The sequence below is a fragment of the Falco naumanni genome, chromosome 7 (genome assembly GCF_017639655.2).
Source record: "Falco naumanni isolate bFalNau1 chromosome 7, bFalNau1.pat, whole genome shotgun sequence".
Lineage (NCBI taxonomy): Eukaryota > Metazoa > Chordata > Aves > Falconiformes > Falconidae > Falco > Falco naumanni.
The window spans coordinates 1,137,607-1,163,748 of NC_054060.1; the positions used below are offsets into that span (position 1 = coordinate 1,137,607).

General features: G+C 42.2%; 2 protein-coding genes across 28 annotated transcripts in view; both read left to right on the top strand.

The window, feature by feature from the left end:
• ARIH1 (ariadne RBR E3 ubiquitin protein ligase 1) overlaps positions 1-3,275 on the top strand; it is a 62,004-nt gene extending 58,729 nt beyond the window's left edge. For all 8 annotated transcript variants that reach the window (XM_040601131.1, XM_040601127.1, XM_040601128.1 and 5 more), the window contains one exon: positions 1,614-3,275. In XM_040601131.1, the coding sequence (XP_040457065.1) occupies positions 1,614-1,698 (85 nt within the window). In that variant the 3' untranslated portion in view covers positions 1,699-3,275. The remainder of the gene's footprint in view (positions 1-1,613) is intronic.
• Positions 3,276-4,047: 772 nt separating this feature from the next.
• BBS4 (Bardet-Biedl syndrome 4) overlaps positions 4,048-26,142 on the top strand; it is a 43,598-nt gene continuing 21,503 nt past the window's right edge. For 3 of the 20 annotated variants that reach the window (XM_040601126.1, XM_040601124.1, XM_040601125.1), the window contains exons 1-4: positions 4,567-4,894; positions 6,229-6,280; positions 22,250-22,399; positions 23,366-23,445. In XM_040601126.1, coding sequence (XP_040457060.1) covers positions 4,853-4,894; positions 6,229-6,280; positions 22,250-22,399; positions 23,366-23,445 — 324 coding nt within the window. In that variant the 5' untranslated portion in view covers positions 4,567-4,852. Of the gene's footprint in view, positions 4,156-4,330; positions 4,520-4,565; positions 4,937-6,228; positions 6,281-11,247; positions 11,291-11,416; positions 11,501-12,094; positions 12,160-22,249; positions 22,400-23,365; positions 23,446-26,142 lie in introns of those variants that run through there. The other 17 variants (XM_040601110.1, XM_040601111.1, XM_040601121.1 and 14 more) reach the window with 16 other exon arrangements.

The following is a 26,142-nucleotide window of genomic DNA, read 5'->3' on the forward strand; positions in this document are numbered from 1 at the left end:
CTGATGCAAGACCGGGACCAAAGATGTTACTGAGGTGGGTTTAAAGAGCTCTGGGAAATTGCATGAACTGATCTCCTAGCTAATTTGGTTTCAGCTGTTTCAATCTCTTAGCTTGCAAAGACATTTCTGGAAAACAGGATTAAACCCCCACCACCAGCAGCAAAATAACTGAAGTTGGGAAAGCAGAAGCTATGCATGTTTGCTTTCACGTGCTTCAGAAAATCAATGGGACTTTGTGTATGATGATTTCTGTTGCAACAGCTGATAGCAATGAGAAGAGCCAGAAGAGTTTTGTTGGTCTGATAAGTCTGTTGGTCTGATGCTGCTACCATTCAGTATCTTACAAGGGCTGCAGGTTAAGATGAGGAAGTTCTGCCTACCTGTTAGCATGCGTTGCAATCAAGGATAGCTTTCTGCTAGGGGCACCTGCTGGGAGACTTCTCCTGTGCACCTCGCTTTAGTGAGCAGAGAGATACTCAGCCACTACTGAACAAGCCGGGTTCCCAGCTGCTGGAGCCCCTCGGATGCTCTCCTGACTGATGCGTGTGCCCAGAAACTGTACCACACAATTCCCAGCAGGAACTGGTAACTTGGTGGTTGGCTCCTGGGTGCCAGTTTCTCACATTACAGCACATCACTTGGGGCTGAGCACTGCCGAACCATGGACACAGCTGTGCCTGGGGCTGTGGGAGCTGCTACTAATTTTTTTTTTTTTTTTTTGGTCCCCTGCATGCCTAAAGATGATGTAGACTTCAGCATCACCACTGGAAGGGCTTTAGTGCAGAATGCCTGCTGCTTGCTTATAATTTGCTCTTGGAACCTCAATACTTGAAGTGTTTCTCTGCTTTTTATCTTTTTAGTTGGCTGATGCACCCAAAATGAACATGGCATCTTTTGATATGTTCTTATGATAGCACTTTTCCTCAGTATCATTGATCCTGGTAGGACTGTACCTAACCCTGGGATCAGTTAGATTTGCAGCTTTGTCTGTTTAAATGAGCATAGGTAGGAAGATCTTGCCAGGCTTAGTGCCCCTCTGAGACTCAGGAGTCACGGTGAGAGGTAAAACTTGCACTCCAAGCCGGACTAGTAACCCTTTTTGTAGCCAGCTTGACTGCTTCCATCTCCACTGGGATTCTGGAGGGGAATAGAAGTGGGTCAGTGCTCCTTCCAGAGGTTCTGTCCGGCCAGCTCCTGGCTTTTTGTTGTCCTGATATGACTCATAGGCACCAGCCCTTGTTTGAGGAGAGCTTTGTCCCGTTTTGGGTGTCACTGCTAACCTATGCTCTGGCTTCTGCACATTGTGGCCACTGCTGCTTCCTTGTTCAGTATTTCCTAGCCGTAGGGGCTTTGGGGATACTTTTGCATGGGAAACTTAAATTTGCATGGTTTTTGGTTTTTTTTGGTTTTTTTTTCAGCCACGGACCTGGTGCTGAGTGACTGGAGTAGTTGAAGTCTTAATTAGCGCTGTTAATGGGCTACAAATACTAAGTCCCTTCTCAGGGGATCTCTTCTTTTGGAAGTGGGACTTAATGTAGGTTTGCATTACACAATGCTGGGAGTGGGCCATGGTGTCTAACCTGCCTTCTCTGTGCCATTCCTCTTTGCTGCAGATACTGCGAGAGTCGACGAAGGGTTTTGTTGCAGCATGTGCATGAAGGCTACGAGAAGGACCTGTGGGAGTACATTGAGGACTGAGACTGGCCCCGCATAAAACGAACTCTGAAACCTTTACCATCTAGAGTGCTCATGCGATTCAAATAAAACACACACAAGGCGCTATGCCTGTTACACCGCTGGTCTGTAGTACCGGGATTCTGTTTTGTTAACAGAAAATTTAAGTAAATTATATTGTAATAAAAAAGGTAGATAAACCATTGTACAACAGTATTCTAGGCGGCCAATAAGAGTGTGACAGACGCACTAAAAAAAAAAAACCCTCCAACTTTAACTTGTAACGTAGCTTCATTCTCCAAGCCGACTCCTTTTTCTTTTCTATCTTTATTTTCCTGTGTGTAGTACAGATGGAATTTAAACCAGTTTCTTGACACTGCTTTTCATGTCCAAACCAGCCATTTTGATGTACTTTGGTAAGGGGGGGGGATGGCTCTCCTGCCCCCCTTTTCCTCTCTGCCACCCAAGTACACAGATGAATGTTGATTGGCTCATTGTAAAGATTATTCTTGGGGAGGGGAGGAGGGGGGTTACACAGCAAGGAAAAAAAAACACCTTTGTATATGACTTTTAAAACAAAAAGAGGACAACACAGTATTTTTCAAAGTTGTATATAGCGCATATGCATGGACAAAGAGCAAGCGTGGCACGTGTTTGCATAATGTTTAATTACAAAAAAATATTTATTCTTTAAAAATCTTCAAGATTATGTCTATTTGCTGTGCATTTTCTTTCAGTTTGATTATCTTGTTTTGTTTTGTTTTTCCCTGGGATGGGGTGGGGGAAGCGTGTGCTGGTGTAGTGAACATGGTGGTTTTTTTTTTTTTTTTTTTTTTTTTTTTTTTTTTTTTTTTTGGAAGGCTTTTACCAGAGAATTTGGGTTTCTCCTCTTCCTGCAGTTCCTTTATGTCCACAGCCTCCATGGTTTTGTGTGTGTATCCATTGCTGGCAACGGACCCGTCCCCTTGTGCGCAGCTCATGATGCTCGGTAACCCTGTGTGCATTGTGTTGGTGACTGATGCACACTGTGATTCAGGATGCTTTGCTTTTTTTTTTTGGTGTGGGTTTTGTTTTTTTTTTTTACCCCAGACTGATAGCTGCCCAAATCCAACTCTGCTGTTCCCATCCATGCACGCAGGACACGTGCTCTGAACCCAGAGGAGGTGTGTGTGTATTTAGAGTTTTACTTCTAGTTCTGAGGCAGGAACAGGAGGGGTATTTTGCACCAGTTCTCAGACTTGTGGAAAGATTACGGCTGTGGATCTCCTCTCTTTTCTCCCCTGCTCTCCTTCATCTGTCAAATGGACCGTTCCTTGCTGTTTAAGTTTCACTTACATTATAATGAGTCATAACATTGAAAAGGAAAGATGATGGAATTGTCTTTGTGTTTGTTTTGGGCTCAATTACTGGGCATACTGTCCTGGCAAATATTTAACACTCCATCTAGTGCAGTAGAAGCTGAAATCAACAGGGTATTTTTCAGTTAAAAGGGGAAAGAACTAATAAGTTAGCTACTGAGTCCATTTTTATGATTTCTGTAACGAGCTATGTTAAAGTAAACAATTGGTGGTGGTTTTATTAAATTTACTCCTGTATAGGAATTCCTTCTGTGGTATTTTTTGCCAGGCTAGTGTCCTCAAACCTTTCTTCTGATCTGCCAGCTTCGAGGGGGGAATAAATTTGTCGACCGGTGAATTAAGAGGCAGATTGTAGGCAGGTCAGTAATACAAAATGCCATTTCCAGTTGGCAGTCGGGTCACTTGAGCTCCCTCACTGATGTGGCACTTCCACCGACATAGCCTGGTCTCTCTGTACCTGCTTTCCCCTCCGGTTCCACCCGCGGTGCCCTGTTTGCCGGGGCGGGATGGAGGCGAGCAGCGCTGCCTCTTGCCGGTCTCTGTCTGCGGGCAGCGGCTACTTGCCCTTCCTCCGGGGCTCACAGAAGTTCCCTATCCGTATATTAAAGCGCTGGTGGAAGCCGTGGGTCCGAGTTGGGCGCGGTGGGCTGGGCCAGCGGAGCCCGCCTAGCGCGGGGGGGTCACTGCGGGCCGGGCCCAGGTGCGGGCAGGCCCGGCCTGGGCTGCCCGCGGCCCTGCGCTGCTGGCGGGCACGGCTGGGGCTACCTGCCCGCCTTCCTCGCCCCTGGCCTCCAGGCGCTCCCATAGGAACTGCCCCCGGTGCCAGCACGGCCGCAGCCCCCGGGAGCGGGGGAGCAGCTCCCTGCGCCGCCGGGCCGCCTCAGGCCGCGGGGGAGCCGTGCAAACCCTCCCTAATAAACTTCTGCTCCATTACTGCATTAGTCACGCCGGTGTTTCCGTGGCGAACGCGGCGGCGGATGCCCCGGGTCTTCCCGCCGCCTTCCCGTCGTGCACCGCGCCGCTCTGTGGTTGTCCCGGAAGTGCTGGGGGGGGGGGGGGGGGGCGGTTGGTAACCGTGGTAACGGCGCGCTTCTTCGCCATGGCGGAGCCGCAGGCCGCAGCGGTGAGGGGCCGCCGCCGTGAGGGGCCGCCGGTGCCTGCCCGGCCCCCGGCGGTTAGGGCGGGTTAGAGGGGGCCGGGGGGGGCTTGAGGGGCGGCGGCGGCGGCGGGAGGGGCTTTTAAGAGCGAGTGTTTAACCTTTGTACGCTTGGTATTGAGAACAGAGACGGCGCGTGGTGCTGACCTGTGTTGGGGTGGTCAGTGACACGCAAGCCTCCCTCAGCGCCCCTCCCCCCCACGTTCCCCCGCGGTTCGGTGCCCCCCAGGCTTGCCCTGGCTCCCCTGCCCGGCGGGCTGTGAGCCCCTCGCTCATTTCCTACTGCTGACATGCGGAAAACAGACTTTACAATGATTAGATTGTAAAGTAGGTATGTTTATTCAGCGCTGGGCGGAACGGGGGGGTAGTTCCACCAATACCGCGCGTGCCGTTTTAACATTTTTCAGACCTATTTATACATATTACATTTTTTTTATCTAAAAACACACATACTATTGATTATATTCAACCTTCAGGCCACACCTCCACTGCAAAACATTGATTATAAGTAATCAGCAAACATGCTATAACAGTAAACATATCTAAGTAACACCAAGCAACTTTTATGCAGATTCATCGTGACATATTATAACTCTTAGCAACTTAGAGGCATTATATGTGCAGTATTGGTTAAGTATGTGCTTGCTTATCAGCCTAGGATGCCATGCCAAATGCTCTTAAGGAAAATAAATGGTCTTCGAATAAGGTAAAAAAAAAACCTTGTTATGGATAAATACCTGATTAAAAGGTGAGGAGCAGAAAGAAGGAACAAGTACTCATTTTTTGTGCCGGAGGGGGGTCATTAGTGAAGCGCTGCAGGGGCCTGCTTGGTGTGTCCAGAAATGGTCCGGACAAGAGCAGCTGGGCAGGTGGTCGGGTGAGGGGAAGTAAGAGAAACTGCAGGAGAGTCATGGCAGTGCTGGGTGATAGGGCTTAGAATTGGAATGGTGTGTACAGATTGAAAAAAAAGTTGTAAATGATAAAAAAAAATAATTATTGGGGGCTTTGTGTGGTTCCTGCTTAGGAGCAAGTGCTTGGAGTTTGGTAATTCTGTGAAAATACCATCTAAGCTTTTTACGATAGCAAGTAATAAACTTTTCACAATACTGAGTAAAATGTTAGAAATTATTAAGAAACAAAGCTGGTAAAAGCTTTTCTTTTATAGATCTTCGTTATTTCCATGTCTTGGATACTGTACTCATGTCTTGGATACTGTACTCGGGATATCTGATCCTCCCCATCTCCAATAAAAGAAGAGTAGAACCAGAAAACGTTCCAAAAAGATTACAAGGAACAAGCGTAGAGTGAATCTCCACTTTAAAAAGTAGTTTCTTAAGGAGAGGGGAGGCAACACAGTTCTGTAAAACCCTGGTGGTGTCTGGGGAAAAGGAGTGTGGAATGCCTCTTCCCCAAGAAACTGGAAGTAAAAAAATAAAAATGCTTCCCTGTGTAATCATGTTTCTCTTCCGTGAAGGTTTGATTTTATATGCAAAGTAAGAAAAACGTATAAAATGCATTTATTTTCCACAGACTGTGTACTTGCTTGTCGGTGAGCTCCGGGCAATATTTGCAGGTTGAGGTTGCCTGCTGTGCGATGGGACATCAATGTACTCACGTGCCTGCAGACTCTGATGGTTCCCTAGGAATGACTTTGTTCTAAATAACTTTATAAATGTTTTATATAAAAATGTTTTGTAATAAATTTTCTGGTGTGATCTCTAATTAGCATTTTAAGTGTTTGAGTTTTGGTTATTTACAAGGTAATGATTTCTTTCTGGAACCCTAATAAATAGCAGTGAACCTATGGAACAGGAATGTACTGTGAGAAGAGCAGGTTTGTTTAATCTACACGGCAAACAGAAACCTCTGCCTAGCTATGGTTAGGGAAGAGCAGCACTTGGCAGGGCAGAGTTTGTCTAGCAGTGGTGATGCTATTTTTACACCATTTTGGGATTTGCCAGTTGTCCTTTCCAATTATTTTCTAGAATAGATCTTCAAGAAACCTTGCCTGGTGTATTTAATACTCCTCTGTCTTTTCAGGTTTCTTCAATGCCAGCAGCTACAGAACCTCCAAGACCCCATCCTAAAAAAGGTTTGTTTGAAGATTTGATTGTGTTTCTTGGGCGTGTTGATTTTAAGATTTCTTTTATAGCGTGTGCAGCTGTCTAGTAAGAAATTAACGTCCACTGGGAAAAGATGAGACTATCTGGACTGTAAGCTGCTGAGTACAAGTACTTTTTTCTAGGGTCTCTATGATCACTAGCTCGGTGCTGTTGCTGGCTGACAGTACCTACAGCCTGTATTGTGTATATACTTGTTGAGCTGCTAATGAGTTTGATACTCATTTATCTTGTGCAAGTGAGATCAAACCAGTCAGGTTGTAGCTGGTTTTAATTATTGCTTGTTTGTTTTGGGTTTTTTTCGTACTAAAAGTGAGAATTAATTAACTCAGCCCAAGCTGTAGTTTTGAAATCTTTGTTGAATCTTAACTGGAACAGGAACAGTTTTAGTTATCAATTCAAAACATTTGACTAAAACCTCATGTTTTGTAAGGGGTCCAGTAAAGCCTGCAGCACAATTTGATGCTGCAGCCTCTCCTTTCCCCTCTTCCCTCACTCTTTCAACGTAACTTCTCCCGGCACATGCAATGAGCATTTCCTTCTCTGTGGCATTAAGCTGTGCTCACATTCCTAGTACAGGTCTGCTCTGTGTAGAGACTTTTGCACCTACCTAAGGTGAGTTTTGGGGTTGTTTTTGTGGATTTTTCTTTCTTAAGTTGCCCAGAGAGCCTGTTCAATTCAGGTTATAATTAAGCGTGAACTCTACAGCTTTGCTAGAACCCCAATATACTTACAGTGTCAGTCAGAAGCAGTCCTCCTTTTCCCTTTCAGGGAAGCACAGTTAGGGAGCACTGTACTTTGGCCATTTTCTACTCTGATTGTGTGATGTGCCTGTCAGAGCGCACTTCAGGAGGAAATCTTCATATTTCTAAATTCTTTGTGATGGAGACTGCCTTGGTGATAATGCTGGCATTAAAAAGGAGCTTGTTTGGCAGCTGGGTACTGTCATAGTTTCTGCCTAAAAATTAAGTTCTTCGTTTTGCACATAGACCCTGGGAGGCTGGAAAAGCCACTTTGCTTTTGTTTTGGGGAGGTCAGGCTAACATCATGCAGTTCCAGTTCCTGGTAGCAGAGTTCCAGCACATGAGCAGAATGTGGCTGTTCTGGAGACAGTGCTTGAAGTTTCAGTAGACCTACAGCTGTTGGCTGGCACAAGCCCAAGCCTCTTATATATGGTGCTTAGAGCTGAGAGGAAAAGATTGCTACTGCTTCAGGCCTGCATGCAAGTTAAAATAAAACCAAAATTTACTTTTATCTTGGCTGTCAACTCTTTTAGAGCAAGAATTGCTGTTACTTTGAACCAATTAGCATGGCTTCTGCAGAGGCACCGATCCACTCCTTAGCGAGATGGTTTGTCTCCATCCTGTTCTATAAAGATTATGACTCTGATTTCCTCATCCTCAGTAACCCCCACCTTGTTCTGCCTCATTGTGCAAGTCCTACCTATGATATTTGCGCTGACCATGTGGGTTGGGAGGCTGTGTCTTCTATCTGGTTTTACAGGACAGTGTATACTTGCAGTTCTCTAAATAAAATATCTGTAGAGGGATCAGGCTGATGGTGTTTTTCAAGAGATGGACTATCACTCCAGTGCTCTGTCCTGGCAGGCTGAGGTCTATTAAATCAACTCTGCATAATTCACGAGCAGATGGAATAGCTGAAAAAAAAAGAGATGGGGATATCAGCCTTTCAAACAAGCTGTGGAGGCGTGCTGGATAGAAGCCGTTGTGCCTCTGTTGGCTTGCTTGTTAAACTGTCCGACAAGTGCCTTCCTGCTTTTAAGTGTGTGTATTTTAATATTGATTGTTTGGGAGAATGAACTGTGGCAGTTGCAACTTTCTTAATGGGACTGCTTCTCCAGCTCTTGCCTGCTGTTGATAAAGGGCTGCTTGTTTGTGGCTGCTGTACTCAGCATTTTGCACTAACAGCCCTGAAACAGAGCTGGACATGTCTTTAAAAAGGGCCACCAATGCTCCTTCAGGTTTTAAGGGTGCAGGTTGGAGGCTGGGCAAAGGCTGTGCAAAAGAAGTGGTCTGTCTCCATCACCAGCCAATGTTCCCTCCATCTCCTTCGTTTGGCATTGGTTGTGCGCAGCTGCATGCCAGAGGGGAGAAAGTAGTAAATGAAATCCAGTTATTCGTGGCTCTGGATCTCCCTTTTATACGGATATGGTTAAGAAAAAAAACAATTTAGCCTTTGACACTTGCAATTCTGGTTTCTGTTTCTTAAGGTAAACTGAGGCATCTCCAGTACCTGGCACACCTTGGGTTGTTCTGAAATAAAATGCCTTGGAAGCCTTTGTGCTTTGCCATTTAATATTTGACTGTGTTCCCTTAAGTGCAGCGGGCAAAAGCTGATTTGAGCTGCCTGATCGTTAATCTCTAGGAAATGAGGGCAGCATAAAGATTTGTAATAGGGAGTGATATAACAGCATCCTTTGTGTGTGGGTGTGATGCTGGGGGTACATAAGAGAGGAGGGGAGAGAATGAAGGTGATGTTGTATATGCTTTTTTGGAGTTTGGCAGGAAAGAATAGCATCTTTTTCCCATGACAGGGTTGTGGTTTTTTTTTTAAATAGGGTTTTCATAGAACATCTTAATGAAGTATTTCATCCTACTCAGATTGGCTGAGGAGAATTATGATGAACTTTAAGGATCCAGGCAAATCTACAGCAATTCTGTCTGAATAGAAGAGCGCTGATTTTAAACTGACATTTTTAAACACCAAATGGTAACTTTCTGTTGCTGTAATTTACATTGTTATATTTGCATTGTATTTTCAAGTAGGATGCAAGAGAGATACTGAAACCAACATTAATGCAAGCAGGTCTGAGAAATACAGAGACCATGTGGTGTAATATGGTCTCCTATGAGCCATTTGGTGCGGATAAAATCTGTGCCCGAATAAAGCATGTATTGCAGTAACTAAACAATGTTGCTGTGCCCAAAGGTAGTAGAGTGTGACCAAGTCGTTGCTGAAGCCCTAACTTTAATCGTTGCAGTGCCTGAATTCAGATTGTAACAGCTTGCCTGTGTTTGTACTGGGGAGGAGTAAGGTATTAAACTTTTGTTTCTGAGAATGTGATCTCAAATTTGCAAAAAATCATTTGAATGACAAAATACATGTGAGTTTCATTGCTTAACCAGAAGGAACACTAGAAGACTGTTTTCAGTCAGACCTGTGATGCAGATGAGAATATGTTGGATACTGTTGAACTGTGCAACCTGAGAGTCGAATGGCTTCCCCTCACTGTTGCGTTGCTTTCCTCCCGTGGATGCTCCTTTGATCCTGTCTGTGAGACAAGAAAAAATGGAAACCTAGAACCAGCATTTAGCAACCTGATTTTATGGCTCTTAAACAATAACTCCAAGTTAAGAGGCAGAATTTGCTCTTGAATTAGCTGCTATCAGGGCTCATCCATCATGTGGCTTTTAGGTTGTGAAAGCCCCAAAGGTTGGGATTTAAGAGTGTCTGTCTTGCAGGCCAGTCAGCCCAAAGGGAAGACGACGAGCATTCAACAAGCGTATAAAGGGTCTGGAGCAGATGTGGTGGTGGTGGGGAAAAGCGCTGTACGCAGCGATCGGGTTAGAAGTCTCTACATCTAGCAATCTAAATTAAAGGGATCGGTGCAGAGCAAACCCCTCAGAGTATCTTGTAGCTGCACTTGGTGACAATCATTACTCAGCAGCTGACACCTTAGTAGCTAAAACCATTCATTATTTCGTCCTTTACCCCCTGTGGGGAGAGCTGCTTTGAAAATCAATTCCCTTTGTTGCTTCAACAAGATCCATAACTCTCACTGTGTTGATATTTTGTCCCCAAGCAATTGGTGGTAGAATAAAGGGAGCTCTGTTCCTTGAAGCAGTGTAGAGTTAATACCAGCCTGCTGAGATGGAGTTTTAATCTCCCTGTTGCATTTTAAATTAATCAGATATTTTCCTAAATGCTTTACTGGTTTTGAATTGAGATAGGCTGCCTCCCATCTTTCCACTTCCCTTTTGCCATACAGGTAAATCAAGTAATTTTGTACATGATAATACTGTAGCAGAGAAATGTTTTTTTTTTTATTTTTATGGAATATAAGTGGAATTTATTTCCCTTTATTGTGTAAAAAATACTTAGAAAGGAAATTCTGGGCTCGTGTTAGTCTAATAACAGTTCAGAGGTTAATGGAACAATTTTAAATGCATTTGGATTTCACACAAATATTGATGTCAGATTTTCTGAGATACAGTGATGGCTTTTTAATAACAGGGTAGAATTCTATATATGTATATACTATAATAAATGCACTGAGGCAAAATAAAGTAGATTTCACTTGAGTCATAGGGAAGAACTTGGGCTAGAAATCCATTAGACTGAGGAAGGAGAATTCTGAAATTGTTAGCAAACACCTCTGTTTACCAAAGGAAGGGTCAGGTAGATAATTTTCAAAGCAAAAATCTTTTCCTTGTGAATTGTAAAAGTACTGGCAGGGATTAAGTGTTCTCCCTAGTCCTGGGCATTGGGATCTTTTTTGGATGCTTTGTACGTATGTTTTTTCTAGAGTTTGAAGCAAGGAATTCTACCTTGGATTAACTGTGACCTTTGGCAAAGCACTTTCTTTGACTTTTGTTTTGTTCCATTTATCAACCATAAGGTTGGTCTAATATTTGATGACAGTTTTTGGATGCTGCAGGCTTTCAGTTAACAAAACATTTGGAGATGTGAAGTGAAAAATACCGTATAAATGGATATATTGCAATGCGCTACTTGACCTGTGTGAGTGCTGTGAAAGACAGTATTGAAGGTTGCAGGCAAGACATATGGGAGAAACTTTATAGGGAGAAATTTTAACATGCCCAGTGGCCAAGCCTGCCTGTTTTAACATTTTAACATGTGCATTTTAACACGCTCAATGCTTCGCATAGAGCACTTCCGCAAAGTAAACCAGGTGTCTGGACGTTTCAAGGCTTGTGAGTCTTCATCTTATTTTTTTTCAGGTAAGTTCCACTTCTGTCTTCTATAAATATGAGCATAACTAGCAAAAATGTCTTGTAAGGCCATTGTGAGTCATTGAAAAGGAGGAAATTAAGTTCTCTCTGCTTTTATTGCATTCTCCATTTCAGAGACAAGTGAATTACTGACCCAAGATTAAAACAGCTGATGAAGTAGGTTTATCAGCAATAAACACACAAGTGCTCGGTCCCTTTGTAAGTAATAGAAATGTTTGATTAGATTTGGCTATTGCAGATAAATTAAATAATAGAAATAGGGAAGTGCATAATGTAAATGTGTGTTTTAGAGCTGTGGTTGTATCCTGTTCTTAAACTCTGCGGTACTGAGGGTGTTCTTTGTGGCTCAAAGTTACCACACTTTTACCACACAGAAACCTGGATTTTGGATAGATGATGACAACATGGTGTTTTACATCTTACCAGGGTAGTTTCTTTTGTTTAATTGCATTTTGAAATATTCTCAAGTAGTGTGTGTTATTCTTGTTCAGCTAAATCCCATGTCAGTATTTAGCTCAAATACTGGTAGTGCTGTCCTTTTCATGTGGGTGCTCATCCTTGAAGCCAAGGGTGTAGTCAGTGGGTTCTAATAAAAAATAATTGCACGTGCTGATTTAATGGGCAGTAAAGCTGGCTTTATCTGGTATTGACTTTGGTTAGGAAGTGCTCATGATGATAAGCAATTTCAAAATGTGACTTAGATAATAAATAACTTTCAGATTATGCTGAAGTAGATAAGTGGCTTTTGATGATCTGTCCTGTGCAAATGCATCTCACTCTCTCTCCGGGCAGCTCCTGCTCACACAGATAAACCAGTGGGGATCCCTCCTGCTCCTGCAGATTTTCCAAGGGATCCTGTAAGTATTTTAATGGCTTAAACACTCTGAAGAGCAGGAACCTTTTAGTGCCCCGAAGAGTCAATTCTGTGCACTTGCAGAGCTGATCATTTCTGAATTCCTGATACGTTTTCTTAAATCAATATAAATCCATTCTTTGAGCCAGCTTCAAAGCTGCCTTTGAACTTGTGAGAGTGAAGCTGCCTGAGAAATCCAGATAAAAACAACCCCCTTGAGTTAAATTAATTAATACTTCTGAGTGTGTCAAAAAGAAAAGATGTTAGTGGAAACGTTAGTGGTTGTGGGGGAGCAAATGCAGTTCCTGTATCTGTACATACCAATTTGTTTCCATTTGGCCATGTGCAAGCCAAGGTCTGTTGGCCCATTTGAACCTACAACCTTGCAGGAAGAAAATGGTTTCTAAATAACATAGATTAGCTGGTAATTACATCATTGTTTTGTACAAGAGAATTTGGTATTTTCATGTGTCTGGGATAGGTGGGTTTAGTGCTGTGCGTGTTTTGTTCAGGATCTGATACAGCTGTTAATTTTGAGTGGTGAGATAAAAAAAAATCGTTTTTTGGTAATTCAGTTGTGTAATATACTTCTGTTCATCCTCTTCTTCCCAGAATAACAGCCCAGTAATCCGTGAACCACAAAGAACTGATAATATTTAAGTTTGAACATGCTAGCACAGCTCTGCCCTCTTGTGTGTGTATATTAGTATCTGTGATAATAGGAACAGGGAATCCTTTGCAGACAGCATAGCAGGTGTGTTTTTCTGTCAAGACTGGTATCACTGTAAAATTTTTAGTGCTTTTACATCAGAAGATTCATAGTTTCAGTTCTAGTTTTACGTATTTTGGCAGCTGTCAACTTCATTTCCTCTCTGTAAAGAGGAAAATCTGTATCTGCTTCTTAAGCCTGTTGCAAACTTAATTAGGCAATGAAACGTGCATAAAAGTGCCACCTCTTGTAGAAAATGAGCATAATCTTTGATAATTTGATAATTAAGAGATATATTACGTTGGATGAGAATCAGGAGGAGGGTGAAGTACAATAGCTCAGTGTTAGAGGATCTAACTGTACAATTGTAACGTATTACTTTAGGATCACATTTAAATCGGTAAATTTATTTTTTTGAAGTTCCTTTGAAAGTCCTTGATGCTAGGCAAACTTCTTTTTTGTTTTAAAGCAGTCAGCTTCACGTTTGTCTCTTGGCATTCTGCTTACAGATAAAATGGCATCTCCTACTGTGAATTCAAAAATAATTTTATAAAAATAGTAAGTAACAAATTCAGGAAGGGTGGGATTCATCTTTCTGAATTGACGTATCTCTGACATAGAACAAATCTCAGCAGATCACCTGTGCTCCGTATTTACTCAGTGGAAAGCTCATCTGATGCCATTTCTCTGACCTTTCCCAGCCACTACCTCAGGATGGAGTGAATCACTCCCCAAGGATACGTATTCCTCTCCTTTACCTTAATGATGGCCCAAGGCAAATAACTTAAGATGTCTTAATTTTCAGACACTTAAGTGAAAGGAGGTGCATCCTACTCAAGAATGTCAGAATTAATGTTGTCTGTGCAACTTGAATTCAAGCCTTTGAGTCTTTAGTGATGTAATTACATGTTGGCTTTAGCCCAACTCTCCAACATCATCTGTGGCACAGGAATGACGGGACTCACTGGAAAAGGAACAGCTCACTGAGGGCTTTTTAAAGAAAAGGTATCTCGATTATTCAGTGTATATCCAGTTGTCATGTTTATCTTCAGCTATAAAATCCCATAGATAAATTCCCGGATGCTGCAAGGTTCTTCTGTGTTGTAGTCAAACTGTCCATTATACACTGAAGTCTCTTAAGAGGGCAGTGCTTGCTTGTCAGGAAGACATTTTGGGTTCTGCAGTGCTCAGGACCTTGCTTTTTCGGAGTTACTGAGCATGTTATACTGCAACACTTCCATGGCTGGAGCACGGCAGCTGCCCATCCTGCTTGCTTGAGTGAGCACTGGCTGGGAGATACTGGCTGTTGTGTCTTTCAAGCTGTACAGCCAAAAACGATGGATGGACATGCAGCGGTTGCCTTCAGGGAGCCTGGTTACTTGATTTTTCTAGCTTTATAATAGAAATCGAAGTGAGGTTTCTTGTCTCTTGAGCAGCTTTACTGCATCTTAACAAAGAGTCTGTTCACTCACTCCTTCCAGAGTATGTCCCCTTTGCCACAGACATTTTAAGCTCCATAACAGGTACTGCACAAGCCCTGAGATTCAGTCACTGTTTTATTCATATTTCTCAACAACTTCATTCACTGTCTGACCTTGATTCATTTTTATATTGATCATCATTAGAAGGAGGCCGGGCACCTGGTGAAAACACTGGTGTGTTCCTGTAATTGTAGATATGCTTGTGTAATTAAAGATTTTATCCTGAAGACTTTTGTGCAGCAGGGAAGAGTGAAGGCTGCACAGGCAAATATTCATCCTGGGACAGACATCTGACCTGGAAGACTTCATCCTGAGACAAGAAGTCTGGAAGAAGTTTGCGGATTCAAAACATAGGGTTTGTAGTAGGGAGTGCTGAACTGTTTGCAAGACCAGCTTCTGTATTTTATATATATACATACATATATTCTTCTAATATAATATGCTTCTAATGTAATATTCTTCTTTGGCAGTGTATAAAACGATGGCAGGTTCTAGGTGTTACTCCCTGGTAGTGGGAAGTTTCAAAGACTGTTGGGGCTGGATTGTGGCCCTCTCCCTGTTAGAATTTTATTTTGCTTTTGAAGAGGAAAGCTTTTCTTTACAAATGCCTTATAATGATTTTAGTTTCAATTTCTGTGTAAAATACCTCACGTTTGAGACAGAAAAAGACTAAGCATAAGAATTTAAGCCAAAGGAAGGATTAAACTGGAAATCCCAAAACTACTGTGCTCCTGATACTGGAATTAACGAGAAGCTGGTTACACAGGTTATTTTGGGAATGCCTGCAGCCAGTGTTGCTTCATTTGCAGGGGAAATGTCTTCCATCCCTGCTTTGCTGTGGGAGGAGAGTGAGTAGTCACCAGTTAATACCACAGACCTCCTGTGCTATTTATGAGCCACGTAATTCAGAAGCCCTCTGCGATGGTGCAGTCTGCATCCCCTTATTTAGGAGCAGCATTGGCAAACAGACACGTGGAGGGAGCTCCGTCTCCTTCTTGCCTAGAAGAGCATAAGACATCAAGCAGGAAAAAAATTGTTTAAACGGAGAAGATAACAGTTGGGGTGCTATGCCGGGGGCTGGATCCTTGAGTGTCTCCAAGCGTAGTGTCTGCATCCTCAGGGACTTGAGAACTGTTGCGCGAATCAGCCTGTTTTTTTCTAGATTAGCATGCGTTTAAAAGCAAAAATAGCAAAAGCTCTTTCAGATCCTTGTTTTTCTTCTGTTCAGAGCGTGTGTCTCAGCAGCAAGCACTGATGGTCAAAATTAGCTCTTGCAGAGGAAACAGACTTTCAGATTTGATTTTTTTTAAGCAAATAAGATCATACTTTTTCAAATCCCTTTCTAAAGTACTCATTTGTTACTAAATTGCACCCCAATGTTATTTGTTTGATTCAGATTTTAGACTTGAATCAAGTAATATTAAGCTCAAATCAAATTTTATATAGGAATGATGAGGCTAATATACTAATGTGTGTAATTCCCCCTCTCTCATCGAATGTCGTCAGGACTGCAGAGTGGTACCTCACCAGCCTGGTGCTGCTAACGGAGATTTCCCAGTGACCAGAGTGGTTCTGCCGCTGGGAACCTCGCTGTGGTGTTGGGAGGTCCAGGGACATCACAAGTGTCTATCTGTTTACAGATTGGCCTGCTTTGCCTTATGGTTAAACTTAAGCAGCACATACTAAAGACATTTATACTAAGTAACCAGTATAGATATTTGCCCTGTAAATAAAAATATTTTTATTTGGGGTAACTCAGAACTTTGAATGTCTTTAATCAGAAAAACCACTGAACTCTGAGCTAGAAACTCTTTAAGATTTATGCAGTGTAAACTAACAACGGAAAATGTCCCTTTTTTTTCTTCGCCCTAGTGTATAAATGGGCTTTAAGATCCAGTTCTCTGCTCTCCCATATAGCTTTGGCTGATGTTCCTGCAGGGGGAGGTGTAGAGTCAGAAATGTTGCTTTTTTGTTTAAACCTGCTGCTGTTTTTCAGCCTCCTTCCAGTTTTCTCTGCGTATTGTGAAGCTATTAATACACGATAGTAAGATCACAGCTATGAATTATGGCTTTCTTGCCAGCACCGGAGTTGTGTATGATGAGTTTTATTAACCCCAGCTGACTGTAAATAAAGAGGAACCATACGGGTTTATTGTTTGATTTAAAGGTGTTCCAGCAGCAATTTGCAAAAGGGAAAACAGGGGAAGGGGATTAAACACGGAGAATGGCTACAGCAGAAGGTTCTTTCCTTTTTTTCTTGTTTTATATCCATTTTACAGGTATTTGTGTACACAAACACCTGTATTCTCACATGATAAGTGAAATACAGCATACACATCCTCCTCTGGGTGGTGGTTTTTGGAGTTATTCTTCATCATTACTGAATTTTGAATACATTATGCCTCCATTTTCAAACTCCAAGGGTGGATCTGGGCATACGAAGACCAATGTTCCTCTACTAGTTCTCTTTCAAAGCTATAATCTATTTCCTATTGCTATAGTCTCAATAAAAGTCTTTGAGTGTCTGAGTAAGAAAGAGGTTTTCTTGTTAAATTTGTCTGTGCACCAGCCTAGCGAGGAATTTGTAGGATGCTGCTCTGATATCAAGGCAGTCTGTTCTTTTTGAATCTAAACCCCTTGATATTAGAGCTTAGAAATACTTTCTGTTGTTCATACTTTATTTTGGAAAGTGCAATTCACTGGCAGTGGTACGTTGTTTTGTAGCAGCTTGTGCCTTACTATTTTGATATTCTTTTTGTTTAGATGATAGTCATTACTTCTCTGTCGCTGATTTTACAAACAGTAGCGTAATTCCTTGCACTGGCAGCTTGTGAAGCTCAAGGCAAAAAGGAGATGTGCACAGCTGGTTTCATCCTTGCTTTTCCCTCCCTATTAGTGTTTATTTAACATGGCTGTGAAAGCACCAAGCTTCATTTTGGAGGGTAACCACAGCTATGCCTGACAGTAAACCTTACCCAAGCTTTGCAAGTGGGAGTAATTGTAACCTGGCAATGTCAGGAAATGTGTCCAGGAGGCTGAGTGTGGGGAATTGAGGGGTGGGGTGGATGTTAGTCCTGAAAGACTTCCATGTGTTGCCTCTCAGATTTGGACGCTCTCCTGCAGTGGCAAGTGAATTGTCTTTAGGCTGTTGTGCGCTAGCTGTTAAGCCGATGACCGGAATTACTTTAAAATGGAAAATGGATCACAAATTGAAAAGATCAATTCTGCTTCTGTGCGTTAGAGCAAGCCTTGCCTGATGATGGGAGATGATAACCTTGCTCCCTTGTGGCTTCGCCGCAGCAAAGCTTCCTGCTTTGATTTCTTCAGAGCAGTGTGCACTTCACCAATTCTTCTTTGGTGCAGCTCTCTTAATAGCAAAATGGTATGACAGAGACTTGAGTCCTTGCCTCTGTGTTTGTTAATTTTGAAAATACCCATGTGCTTGAATGCTGTTTTACAACATGCGATTTTAAATTAGAATTTGGAGATGGACAGTTGAGTCAGGATCCAAATTAGGCCTTTTAGATAATCTTAGTCATGTACGTGGTACCCACCACAGTGGATCCAGACTATGGCTTGTGAGGCTACTGCAGAATGAAATAAATTAAATGTACTTTCATTTAATTACTTTTCTGAACATTTTCTGTCCTCTCCCTGTGCTGTATGTTATATGTGGTTTAGAGTATTATGGATTTTGGTCTGATAACAGATTGTTCTTTGTGTTTTCTTGAGTCTTTTGCTTCTCTGCTTTTCTTTCAGGCTCTTCTTGCTGCTCTTCCTCAGTTTGCTGCAGGTTGGGTTGCAAAGCTGGAGGGATGGGGAGTGAACTGGGACTCAGACTCTTTCTTATAAGCCAGAGTGGATGAAGGGCTGCGTTCTGATCTGTTGGAGGGGGTTTTGTTCTGGTTTTTTTTTGTTTGGTTTGGTTTGGTTTGGTTTGGTTGGTTGTTTGGTTGTTGTTTTCTGATGAGACTAAAATGTGTTCTTGAGCTCCTTCTCAGAGAGCCATAGCAGATCTGTGCTTTTCACAGGAAAGGTGCTAGAGTTTTCCAGGCAGCTGACAGTTTGCATGCTGAAGAAAACAAGGTGAAAGGCTGCATGATGGCTACAGTTGTGCAGTTATGTTGAAATCCACTTTACTTTGGCTGTGCCCACAACAAAAGTGGTCTCTTTGCACCTGGCAATTTCTTGAAGAATACGGCTGGTGCTTTAGCAATCATTTCCCCCTGTGAAATCTGATAGGAGCCTTCTGGGGCTTTTTTCCCCTCCTCTCTCTTTGCAGCATTTTCAAAACCCTTTTATTAAATGTAAAACCCACTGTTTGATAGTTTATATCTAAGCTATAATTACATAATATGAAGATGCAGGTACAAAATAATTTCCTAGGGAGGTTTACAGAAAAGGGAATAGCTCTATTTTTTTTTTTTCAGTCCTTTGAGAAAATCTTTAAGAGGCTGAATAAAGTGAAGAGTGATGATAGTGCAGTACAGATGCAAACCTGATGATTTTACTCTGATTCTGTTGAGGTTTCCGCTCCAGTGGCTTCCTTAAAGGAGCATTGTCAGAAAGAAAAATCACATTGCTGGAAGTGGGTTGTGCAATCAATCACTGGCCACCAAGAAAGTGGGGAATCAGAAGGATTCCCTTTTCAATTCAATCAAAAGACACTTCAAAGAAACTGGCATGTCTCTTGGATGAGGTATTTAATCATATATTTGGTGCCTAGCTCCCTGTCACAGTTGCTTAATGAGAGTAGACTTTTGTAATCACAGAAAAGAGAGGCCAAAAGATAATTATGCAAGTTATTAACTCTTTTCTCTGTAGATACCAAGTTTCTGGATAATTGTGTTTTCTTGGATTGGCCCTTGAGCAGATTGATTTTTTGTATTTTTTTTCTCTGCTAGAATGGTATAAAGTACTGTTTTCTAACCTGTACTCCTAGCATCCCTGCAGGGCCCAGATTATTTGCGAGGGCTCTGTGAAAGGTGACAAAGAAAAGCATGTCTTCATATGATCTGCAGCAGTTACATATGAGAAACTTCTGAAGGTCCATATATTGAAGAAGGCAGAAAGTAGCAATGTAGACAGCTTGAGGAACTTGATGGATGTGCCCAGCTCCCCCCGGCGAGGCCGAATTCAGTGGCCTTTCCTTATGCAGAAACCTTCTGAGAGACCAGTTGCGGCAGTATGTGTTCCCAGCTCTAATTAGTGTGAGATTGCAAACCATTATATGCCATATGGAGCCTCCACTGTTCCCAATCATTCTTGTACTTGAGAAGACTGAGGCGTGCTGCCAGTGCTGCTTTCTGTTCTTTTGCCCCTCGTAGCAGCCCCTGTGGCTGAATCCAGCCATACATCACTGTTCAGGCTGATGCAGCAAGAGCTGGGTGACACACATCAGCTCTGTGTGGCGATTTTTTTAAGTATTACTTTGGATATTAGGACCAGCAATGATTGACTCACATCCTTTCAGAAAGGCCCAGAATGTTTTGTGCCCTTTCTCTGGAGCTAGAGTCCCAAATAGCTGTGGATTTATATTTCCCTTTTCTTCAGAAAAATGCAGTGACCCTTTTCATCAGAACAGCCCTTATCAGCAGGGTGGGGGGGTCAAACCTCAGGGAGATAAATGCACCAGAAGTAGGTGTATCACTGCTTTCATGGAAAAACAGAAATGCAGATTAAGATGGTTGTGGGTCTGCAGAGGTATATAAATAATTAGCATTACTGTTTTCTGCATTTGAATATAGAGCCTGGCAATAATCCTTTACTTCCCACAGCCCTTTTTAGGGATCAGACCTGTTCCTGTGTCAAATTTATTAATTTTCTCACAATTTCTATGTCCTTCCTCTCTTCTCAGTCCCCTGGGGGATCCACACCCAGTTCAGTTCATGGTGTTAATGTTTGATTTCTTCAGAGAAGGGGTCAAACTGTTCACATTTACTTTCTGGAATAGACTCAGGGAATGCATTGACTTTCTTCTGTGAAACTTTGTGTTTCTTTTGTATTCAGATGTAAGATTCACTTGTATCTATGAATTAATCTAGGCATCTTTTTTGAAAGACATCAGAATTCTTTACCTTTTTTCAACATGCTTGTCTTTGGGAAGAAGAAAAGAAAAAAGGAGACTAATGTCCCTTCAGTCACATTTGTTGGTATTTCCAAATGAGTTTTAGGAGCATAAAAGCTCCATGTGTTTTCCCAATTCCACATAGTTATCCTTAGCTTAGTGTATCACTGGGGGAAGCAAAACTGTTTTATTTCTGCAGATCTGAATCCCATTCATTTCTGTGTCTCACGGTGTGTTTTTGATTTCTCTGTTTTCTCTCTAGCCTGGCTCTTTTAGGTAATCCTCTGGGTTTTTACAGTCTTGGACCCAGAAGGCAGGTGGTGTCTATTTTACCTTTTTCTTTTGCAACTTGATACTCTTCTCAGCACTCACTCTGATGTTCAGCATTTTTTCCCTCCCAACCCTGTTCTCAGCAGGCGTTTCTGTAGTGTGGGAGTGGAGTATAATGTCCCTCTGGTCTTAAAAGTATGAAAAAGCTCTTGTCTTCAGGAATTAAACAACTGATCTTCCATCCGTTTGCTGATGTACTGGCCTCTTAGTTTAGCCCAAAACATTTGTGTAGAGTCTAACTTAATATAGTCTTTCCCATCTCAGCTGGCAAAACACCCCAGCCAGCTAGCTTTTTTGTATATGTTAACATTTAATAGTGCTGTCTGTTTCTTTTTAACCACCCACTAAGGCGTGCACTACAGATGGTTGGATATCAGGTGGGGTACGTCTGGAGGGTCTTTTGATTAATCCCTATTTAAGATGGTTTTTATTGTGTATAATGATGCAGGATGTAATTTTAAGCTGTATTAGTAGGCACAAAATGGCAGAGTACACTTTAGTTTTGACTGCAACTGAAATCTTTATTGTTCAACAGAGTTTGCAATGTGTGCTCTTAAATGCATACTGACAAAAGTGCCCAGGTGTATCAGAGGTGTCTGGCTTGGTATTTTGTATGGATAGTGGCACCAGGAGACACTGTGCAGGAAGAGCATGTGAGTCCAGCTGCTTTCTGCAGTGCATTTCTGGCATCCCCCAGTGCTGTATTTCTTAGAAAAGAAAGTTCTGTCAAACTCTGGCACCCATAATAACTTACACAAGGAAGTCATTACAAATCTGTTCATGAATCAGGTAAGCCCTCAATGGGCTTCAGAACAGCAGCCCTCCATACTGTTTGTGAAAAAGTGTTTTTTTCAAACAATTTGTAGCTATTCAGGCAGCCTCTTAACTCTTTCCTTCATGGTTTCACTGTAAGAAGGATGAATGGAAAATACATAAAGTCATCAGAAATCAATTAATCTGATCTGGGAACACACATATTGAGATGCCTTTCTTACAAAGATCCGGTTATTACACAGCAGAGCAGAATTTGAGACCATTTGGATCCCTGATCTGTGCATTTCTGTAAACTTAGTTTGGATTACTTTTTTGTTTGGACTGTGATTTTTTTCTATTTGCTTTTAGGGTAGGTGAACCTTCTTTGTAAGGTATTTGACCTTAAATTGCTGGTGTGCATGCTTAAATCTCATGTCTAGTATAAATCTGACTGGATATTCTGGAATTTCAGGAAAACAAACAACAATAAAACCAGAACGGCTTTACAAAATTTTTTCCTAACTTCAATAGCTGAAGAAATTCTGGTTGTTTTTAAATGCTCTCAGTGATACTGGTCTTGGTGTGAATTGTGAGGGAGAGGCTGATATGGTGGTGAGATGTGTTTGCTACTAGCCGCAGGTGCAGTCCTCGCATGATTAAAGCACAGTGTTTCTAAAAGAAAATAACGCTTCACACCGATAACCTCTCCTGGCCTGAATCAGTCCTTCCAGCTGCAGAGTTTCTTCTTTCTTAGGTCTGACCGTGACCCGGGCCGCCAGCTGGCGGAGGGGACTGCAGACCACTTCGAGTACCTTCTGCTCTGGGTTGCTGGAAGCTGAGCCTGCATCTCTGTTGGCGGTGTGGCTCGGAGCCGTGCTCCACGGGGCTGGGAGAAGGTGGCCTGGTGCTGTATCACCCTCACTACTGCCCCGGCTGCTGCGACAGTCCTCGCCTTGCTTTGCTTCTGCATTTCTGTCATAATATTGACTTGCAAACATACAGCTTTTTTTGCCAGTTGCTATGGTTACCTCTCAGCTACCCGCATCTGAACTGTAGAAATGAGTAACAAGCAATACATTTCAAGCCTTAATGAAATGCACAGCAGTGTGTTAAACTTTTAAACCCAACATGAATATCACTAAGCAACATCCATTCGTGATTTGCCATAATTACTGCTGCAAGCTCCTTACGATTGAAATGCTGGAGCACAAGTCTTTCTCCTCCACTGCATCAAATATGATTTTCTGCCAGTAGCTTCACAGTGTCTCAGACCTGTGATGTTTCATAGTTCCTTCACAGTTTCAAAGAACTAAGCTTGACCTCTTTAAATTATTTGCACCTTCAGACCTGCAACATCTCCAAAATCTCCTTTTGTGTGTATCACCCATTTCCTTCTCATTCACTCCCAGAAGTTTATTTTAAAGACCTTTGATTCTTCTGCCCTAGTTCTTAAATGTGAATCCAACTCATTTCCTCCAAGCTGCTTCTTGCACATTTGGAAGAACCAATTCCACAAAGGCAGCATTAGTATTTAATTAAAATACGCACGTAGTTGGTGTTTGGAGCTGTTTGCTCCAGTAACTGCACGAGAATAAGTTGATGCCTCAAGTCTTTTGAGGTGGTAGTTTTCTGCTAAGAGGTCTTATTTAGTGTCTGCCTTGAACAATGCATTTTATCCATCAGTTTGAGAACTAAAATAAAACCGGACACTGCTTTTATGTCCACACTTCAGGCTTCAAGGCAAGTGATTAATTGCACCACCTGATGCAATTGCAGTTCTTGAATTAGTTGCATTGTGCTCTTGTGCTGAGCCCAGGTTCTCTGCTGATCCATCTGATTTCTTTGTTCTGTTAATATTTTAAATTTACAGCACCAGAGTTACCCATCATAGAGAGGAAAAACTGGCTGATCTACCTGCTGTATGTTCGCAGAGACTATGATGAATGTAAGGTAAGAGCTGATTTTGGGACTTTGCACTGGGAAGTATTTTATGGACGTTACGAAATGATGGTTTCATCCCAGTTTTCAAACCACCTTCTTTCGGAATAAGGGGATCAATAGAAAATAGAAGTAAAATAACTTTAATGTTCTTAAATCCTTGGCTACCTTCAGGATCCATATGTACAATTCTCTGGAGCAATCTGTGAGCTCAGTATGTCTTTGGGAATGGAAAAATGGAAAGAAGTGCAAACCTCTCTTGTTCCAAGTGATGGATAGGCTCTTCCAAACTGATAATAACGCAGTTCCATAGTGCCTGTCTCTCAATGGTACTACAGAGATGCTATGAAAAAACACTTCAACTCAGTAAAACATTACTACCAGTCTAAAAAAAATCATCTTGGTTACCTTTGATCAAAATTATTTCATTTTCCACATGATATATTGCACCCTTTAATTTCTCCTGGGTTTGGTGGGTAGCTTGGAAGTGGTTGTTTGTTTCGGATTGTAACAGTAAGTATACTAAGGAAATGGCAAATCTATAATTAAACACTGTGTTTTCTGATAAACTGAACACGAGCTATTGAAGATGAGGTGCCAGTGGGTGGGAGGAGGGGAGTAAGAGTTGCCTTTCTGTTTCTGTCATGTGCAAAGAAGATTTGAAACACCAGGGTTGGTCAGGACTTGTCTTTCTCTGCTGGAGAAATCCTGGGGATGCTTAGGGAAGTGGCAGGCTGGAGGAAATTCATTTAGCAGTTAATTAACAGAGCCGCAGGGTTGTATCATCAGCAGAGTGATTTCCTCTCAGATCTTGGTTTAAGTAGATACAAACAAAAGTTGGACTAGCGATCTAAATAGAAAATTGTTTCCCTTTTCTGTTGATCTGACTACATTTTTCTGATCTCTGATGGCATACATTTACTGTTTCGGTGATGTGGTGTAGAATCACAGAGTGCAGAAAAGATGTACGGCTCAGGAAAACAGAGAAAATAACCAAGTGCATGATATAATGGCAATATTGACTGCTCCACATCTTCATCAGTCATGGAAGCAAGCAAAATATGGGGAAAAAAGTCAAGAGAAGACAGCTAATACTCTCTTGCTTGGCAGGCCAGCTTTGCAGTAGCTGTCAAAGTAAAAGGCAGCAAAGCCTTTCCTCAGAGCTCACGGAGAAGGGTTTTTGCAGTGAAGTTGGAAGAGTTTGGCAGCAGACCATAGCAGGTTGAATGATCTTCCATTCTTTCACCCAGATGTGATGGCTGTGTGCTCAGAGGCCTGGATTTGTCCCAAAGAAGATAGGAACCTCAGCATGCCAGGATGCTTCCTCAGTTGCTGAGGAGTGGTAGGCGCGTCCAAAAGGCGATCCAGCTCTTAGGTGGGCTGAGCTGCCCGCTGGTGGGCTCATGGATCTACCCTGGGTGCCCTGGGTGCTTGCCCTTATGCATGATAAGCACAGACATTCCCAAACATGCTATTTGCGGCTAATACCTTCAAAATCAAAAGAGGTATTGACAGTATCCCCGATGGCTTAAATTGCTGTTAACTCCTTGATTTCAGTATAGTTTGGGCATCTGCTAAAGTCCATTAATTTTCTTTTAGGACTCAGCTAAGAAACAAGTGACCTGTGATGCTATTAATTTTGGTCTGAATCTTGCTAGACCCTCTTTCCCACTTAGTGCTTTGAAATGCTTCCTCTCTAATGCAATTTTAAAAGCTCCCATATTTTTCATGTAGGTAAAAGGCCAAGAAAAAGCTGTTTACCAATGTTAGCTCCCCGAAGTGAAGGCATTAAATTGTTTTTAACCCTTACAGTGCCACACCTGTGTCTATTTTGGTGTCGCCAAGCTTTTGAGAAATTCTGCTGCTCGTTACAGCGAGAGATTAATAATGCTGGCTGTGTGATTCAGCTCTCCTTCTACCCAGCAAGATGCAAGGCAAACATCCCCCAGAGCCTGCGGCTGAAGCATCCCCTGCAATCACACAGGCAGAGAGGAGTGGGGGGAGAGGAGGGACAGGCCCTGCTAGGTAGTGATCATCACTCAGCTCTCACTCTTCGCATGCAAAACAAACTGTTTTCTAGTTGCAGCATCGATTCCAGCCCTGCCCCCTACCATTTTTCACAAGAGAAATCTTCTGCTTCTGTTTTGTGTGAGGAAGGGAAGGAATATTTCAAATTACCAGATGCTTTTAAAATCTCATGCTGGTTGGTCTCCAGTATGTCAGCGAGTTAAATAAACTTGGGAGGAAAAGCTGGGATTACAGGTCATATTTCTCAGCTCAAGGCCTTTTGCTATGGGATTTTTTAGGGTTTATAGAATTAATCAGATCTCTCTAAAAGATAGCTCTCTATTGCCCTCTCTTGCTCTGAGAAACTGGTTTTATGTAGATGGAGCAATATAAAATATCTGTATTCAGGAGATGCTTGGTTATGTTCAAGTTGAATGTCCTATAATAATGTACTTGGTAAAGACTATAATATAGATATATTAGGAGATAACAGATGAGGGGAAGAGCAGCCTAGATTTATTCTTCTTTTTCTTTCCTCTCTTTATTTTTTTTTTGGGGGAGTGAGGATTCTCAACAATAATTCTCCTTGCCTTCACTCTGCTTTCCTTCTATGTGCTGTATTTGAGATTCAGTTTTCCTCCTTGTTTTCAGGTCCTTCACTTACATACATCTCGGAGGCAGGGGATGCTGATACTGTTTATA